This window comes from Amphiprion ocellaris, chromosome 12, assembly GCF_022539595.1.
Source record: "Amphiprion ocellaris isolate individual 3 ecotype Okinawa chromosome 12, ASM2253959v1, whole genome shotgun sequence".
NCBI lineage: Eukaryota > Metazoa > Chordata > Actinopteri > Pomacentridae > Amphiprion > Amphiprion ocellaris.
The window spans coordinates 8,677,424-8,683,306 of NC_072777.1; the positions used below are offsets into that span (position 1 = coordinate 8,677,424).

General features: G+C 43.2%; 1 protein-coding gene across 1 annotated transcript; it reads left to right on the forward strand.

The window, feature by feature from the left end:
• The first annotated feature begins 280 nt into the window (after positions 1 to 280).
• On the forward strand, positions 281 to 2,590 carry sox11b (SRY-box transcription factor 11b). Its single transcript, XM_023274024.3, has one exon. The coding sequence runs from the start codon at positions 412 to 414 to the stop codon at positions 1,618 to 1,620; it is 1,209 nt and encodes a 402-aa protein (XP_023129792.1). The 5' UTR covers positions 281 to 411; the 3' UTR covers positions 1,621 to 2,590.
• The last annotated feature ends 3,293 nt before the right edge of the window (positions 2,591 to 5,883 follow it).

The window sequence follows — 5,883 nt, forward strand, 5'->3', positions numbered from 1 at the left end:
CGAGGCTTTGTAAATATTGATCTTGTGATTCAGTGTCTCTAAACACCAATAAAACCTCGATAAATATCGATTACTTTCACTGTAATGATTTAACAATTGAAATTAAATTGAAGTAACGGCCAGCACCTGTGGGCGGGAATGGTAGGAGTTCTGAAGCTGTGATTGGCTGAGAGCGCCGTGGAGGCGGGAGAGGTTTCAAGAAGGGAGCGGTGATTGGTGGAGGACGGTAACGTTGTGCGCATGATCAGCTGGTTAATAAGACGCCGGTTTGGTGGTTCAAACAGAGAGAGATGTTGTCAGGTTGAGCGGAGCTTCCAGCTGGAGACCAGAGAGACACTGAACCAGTGAGGGGAAGCAGCCGCAGTGTCTGTCGGAGCCCACCGCGGTTCGTTTGAAGCATAAATTAGGACCATGGTTCAGCACACGGAGCATGGAGGGACGGGCATTAACACTGTGTCCCGCAACGCGCCTGACCCGGAGGAGAGTGAACTGCTGGCGGCCTCGGCGTGTAGCCCCGTGCCGCTGAAGCCGGACTGGTGTAAAACAGCGACCGGTCACATTAAACGGCCCATGAACGCCTTCATGGTTTGGTCCAAAATCGAGAGGAGGAAGATCATGGAACAGTCACCGGACATGCACAACGCGGAGATCTCCAAGCGTCTTGGGAAGCGCTGGAAAATGTTAAAAGACACTGAAAAGATCCCGTTTATCCGGGAGGCGGAGCGGCTCCGGCTCCAGCACATGGCGGACTACCCGGACTACAAGTACCGGCCCAAGAAGAAACCCAAGACGGACGGGTGTGCGTTTCAGGCGGGGAAGCCGGCAGCTCAGTCCCCCGAGAAAAGCAGCGTCAGACCGGTTAATAAGAACCCGGCTGCCGCTGCCACCAAGAAATTCTCCAAGTTGAAGCCAAGTAAGCCGGTGGTCGCGCCCAGCAGAGCGGGCAGCCACCTCCCGCAGCACCAGCACTCCGACCCCCGGTACCGGTACGTGCTGACCACCAGCTTTAAAACCAGCAAGCCGGTTAAACGAGAGTTTACCGACGACGAGGAGGAGGAGGACGAAGACGACGATGAAGACGACTCTGAGGAGGAGCAGGAGTTTAAAGCGGAGGAGGAGGACGTACCGTCCTGGTACAGCCTCGCTAAAGTACCGCCCAGCCTCAGTCTGAGCTCCGCCGCCGCCGAGCCGGAGGGAACCAGCGTGTACGAGTCCTCCGGCCGCCTCTTCTACAGCTTCAAGAACATCACCCGGCAGGCCGCCAGCACCTCCTCCTACCCGGCCTCCCTCTCACCAGCATCCTCGTCCCGTTCCGGCTCCACCTCCTCCTCCTCCTGCTGCGGGGAAGACCTGGACGATCTCCCTTCGGAGGGGGCCGACTTCACCCTGAGCTTCCTGGGCGGCTTCCACCCCTCCTCCGAGCCGTGGAACTCGTCCTCCAGCTCGGCCCCGGGGAACCTGAGCCTGTCTCTGGTGGATAAAGACCTAGACTCGTGCAGCAGCGAGGGCAGCCTCGGGTCCCACTTCGACTTCCCGGATTATTGTACCCCGGAGCTGAGCGAGATGATCGCCGGGGACTGGCTGGAGGCCAACTTCTCGGACCTGGTGTTCACTTATTGATCCCACGGAGGGGTTATCAATTATCGTTTTGCATCTGCCTCGTCTGCCCCGGAGCCGGTTCTGGAGGTTATGGAGCTCCAGAGCCAGTCAGGGACCGGGACGGCGGGGCTGCTGCTGCCCGGGATCAGTGCTCGGGGGGCGGAGGGCGTCTGGTCTGGACTCGGTACTTTGAAATGAAATCACACCAACAGGGTTTTATGGATTTAGTTTCTGTTGCTCGGGTCTGAACCGGGACCCGGACTATGCATTCCCACCCAGACCCACCAATGAACACTAATATCAGGAGGTTTGTGTTGCTGCAGGACTCTTTTATGTGACTCTTCTGAGTTTCAAACACCTTTTCTTATTTCATGCGTTTTGGGTTTTCCAGCTCCTTAGAAACCCAAATGGAGCACAGGTATGGCAGGAAACATTTTTTGATATTTACATAACCAAACATACCTCATCTTTTTAAAATATCCAGAAATAAAACTATTTTCAGGCATATTTTTGTACAGTCAAAGGGAATGTCAGGCACTTCTTCTTCTTCCACTGTTACTCTGAATATTCTTTGTTACTGAGCATGTGAGGGTTCAAATCCCAGCCAGCCTGCCTTGCTTTAATGCCTTGTAGTTGTTTTAAAGGATGTACAGACAGACCTTTACTGGTTACGTTGGGAGGACTGGTCAGATCCAGGATTGTATATGTTGTGTAAAATAGTTAAAATTTAGGCCTTTGTGTATTTGGATGTGAGTGAGTTCCTGACAGCAGGAGAGAAACTGGATTTTCTGTTGCTTCTTATTTTTGTATCACTTCATCAGCAGCACATGTTTGTTTTTGCTCATTATTTTTTGTGCAATATAAAAGAAAAGAGGAAAAAAAATAAAATAAAGGGCCATCCCGAGTTTTTTTGTAGCACAAGGGAAACTGCGTGAACTTGTCCTTTATGATGAAGTCTGTATGTGACACTGAATAAATCAGCTGGAACTGAGTGATCAGCTGCTTGGTCTGATTATTGATCCTTTAACACACCACTGCTAATTGGATGTTTCTTCCCGTTCTCATTAAAAACAATGGGCTCTCATTGGCTGCTTTATGTGGTATTTTACATTCTCACCATCAGTTTTCAAAAGCAGGGGGTTGTTTATCAGCTGATCGGGAGCTTTCAGTCATGTCACAATCTTCCTGAGTGGCCAAATCACCATATTTTCTTAATGTAAAATGTTTCACTGACTGTTTTCAGAAGCAGATTTTATAGTTTTTTTTCCACCAAAGGTCCAATGAGTGGCTGTTCTGGAGCTTTCAGACATCTCACAAGGTCTTCATCAGCAGGTAAAGCTGTCATGGAAACGTATTTGTTTACATTTTCACAGCTATTTACAAAGCAGTGTCAACTCAGAGGTTCATTTAGTATTTCTCTTCCAGAGCTTTCACTCATCGCATGATCTTCGTGTTTTAAATTTGTACATTTTACGGACACTTTTTCTTTCTAGTTTTGTTGTGCTTTCACATTTCTACAGTTTCTTGGTTTAAGGCATTTCACTGGCTGTTTTTAAATGTATATTTTATCGTTTTAAACTGGCAGTCTCCTCTAAAATAGTGGCTATATGGGAGCTGTCACATCACCTGATCTTCATCAACAGACATTGTTTAAATGTTTAAATCTTTACTTTTGTCTAAGCTCTCAGTTCAAAGTTAGTTGTTCTGCTAATTAGAAAAAAAAATCTAAAATATTAAAATCAACTAAAAGTCCAATCATGTCAGAGCACTGATTAAAGTTCACACATTTTATTTTGTAATTTCGAGCTTTAAACTCAGTATTTTTATGCAATAATTTTAACTTCTTCACTCATAAGTAATTTTTAAAAACTTTTTATTTCATACAACCAGCTTTTTAATTTGTATTTCCATGTTTTGACATAAATATTTTTTTTATTATGCTTGATTTTTACTTTTTTCCTTTACTTGTTCACAGCAGGTTAGATAACATGGTACAATAGGCTTTTGCCAATTAAATTTGGGCCACTTTAAAAACTTCTGAGACCTCAGTATAAATATTTATTTTGTAAACGGGACTGAATACTCCTCTCTTCCAGAACAAAACTAAACCAATACCTTCCCTTCACACAAAGCAGAACAAACAGTAAAACGTCTTTTAGGTTGATGAGTTTCGTTCTCGTTGACACGTCTGACAGACATTCAGACGAGTCGTCCAGACGTCTGATAAATCAGATTACTGTGGATGTTTGCAGCCTGTAACACCATTCAGACTTCCAGCACAGTAAAGTGGGATTAAGGCAGATTTAAGACCATAAACTGCTGATATTTAAAAAGACTCTGTGGTTGGCAGCTTCAGAAAACAACAGATTTTTAAAATTTTAACCCATAATGTTTAGTTTTATCTTTTTTTTTTGTCTTTTTACATATTAATTTTGACTTAACCTATAACTTTGACAATTTTACACCTTGTTCTGGACTTTTTGTGTCCTAATTTTAACTTTATAGCTCATTTTGTACTTTTTTTTTCATATGTGGCATTTGAAATTTCAGTTTCACCTTTTATTATGTGCTTTTATGTCACCTGTCTAACTTTATAACTCAAAGCAGTCGGTGGAAATAGATAAAGAATCCTTATATTCAAGATCGTAGTCTTTATATAATTTAGCTCATCATTTTGATTGTCACAAGTGGATGTCATAATAAAGAAGGGATAATTGGAGCCACAGCAGTTTTTATTAGAAGACATGAGTCGGATTTTGTGTTTTGATGGATGAAAATTGAAGATTCTTAAGACCGTGGAGAAAAACAGAGAAAATAAGATGCCTGGTGTAAAATTAAACCTTTCATTTCAGTCTAAACTCCCAAGTTTACTGTGAAGCTTTCGACTGCACCACACGAGAATCAGAGTAAGCCAGAAGCACCTAGAAAGCAGGTTAAGCATCTTTGGACTCCATCTGCAGATGAAACCAACAGTGTGATGTGATCAAAACCTGAGCAACAATCCAGTAAGTGGACCTTGAGTTGAAGGGTTAAAGTCCTTGTTTCACTTTTCAGCCAACGTTCAGGCCGCAGGTGAAGTCGATGGAGCTGCAGGTCTTCAGACTGCCTCTGTTCACCCATGATGCAAAGCTGCAGCCTGACTGGAAGTCTGGAGATTCAAGGGGGTCACTGACTGTAGGCTCGGTCTGTTTTCACAACTGCTGCTGATTATCAGGAGGCTGAGTGGAGTATGTGAAGAGATTCAGCACAAACCAGCCGTCAGTAGAGCTTAATTGGTTGTTGTGGGTCTCCTTGTGGTCACTTTGTGGTTGTTTGGTGTCTTTTTGGGTCACTTTGAGTCTCTTTGTAGTTGTTTTGTATCTTTTTTGTCTCTTTATGGTCACTTTGTGTGTCTTTCTGCTTCTCTTTGTAGTTGTTTTATGTTGTTTGTGGCCATTTTGTGTCTCTTTATTGGTTGTTGTGTGTCTCTTTATGGTCACTTTGTGCGTTTTTCTGTCTTTGCATTTGTTTTGTCTGTTTTTTTTAGCAAATGTGGTTACTCAGTATCTCTTTGGGGTTGTTTCTTTAAGGTCATTTTGTGTCTTTTTGTGGCCACTTTGTGGCGATTTTGTGTCTCTATTGGTTATTTTGTGTCTTTTTGTGGCTACTTTGTGTGTCTTTCTGTTTGTTTTTTTAGTACTTTGTGTCTCTTTGTAGTTGTTTAGTGTCTTTTTGGATCACTTTGAGTCTCTTTGTAGTTGTTTTGTAGCTTTTTTGGTCTTTACAGTCACCTTGTGTGTCTTTCTGCTTCTTTTTGCTGTTGTTTTATGTCGATTTGTGGTTGTTTTGTGTCTATTTATTGGTTGTTGTGTGTCTCTTTGTGGTCAGTTTATGTGTTTTTATGTCTTTGCAGTTGTTTTGTATCTGTATTTTTTAGCAACATGTGGTTACTCAGTGTCTCTTTGTAGTTTTTGTATCTTTGTCATTTGTTTGTTACTTTAAGGTCATTTTGTTTGTTTTTGTGGCCACTTTGTTTGTCCTTCTGTTTCTCTTTGTAGTTTTTGTGTCTCTCTGTGGTTGTTTAGTGTCATTTGAGGTCATGGTGTCTCTCTTTTGTACTTTTTTTTGTCTCTTTATGGTCATTTTGGGTCTTATTGATACCATTTCTCCCTGTTTCTCTTTGTAATTATTTTGTGGCTTTGTAGTTGTTTTGTGTCTCTTTGTAGCTGGTGTCATTTGGGGTCATGTAGTGTCTCTGTAGTTTTTTTGTCCCGTTATGATCACTTTGGGTCTTTTTGAGGCCAT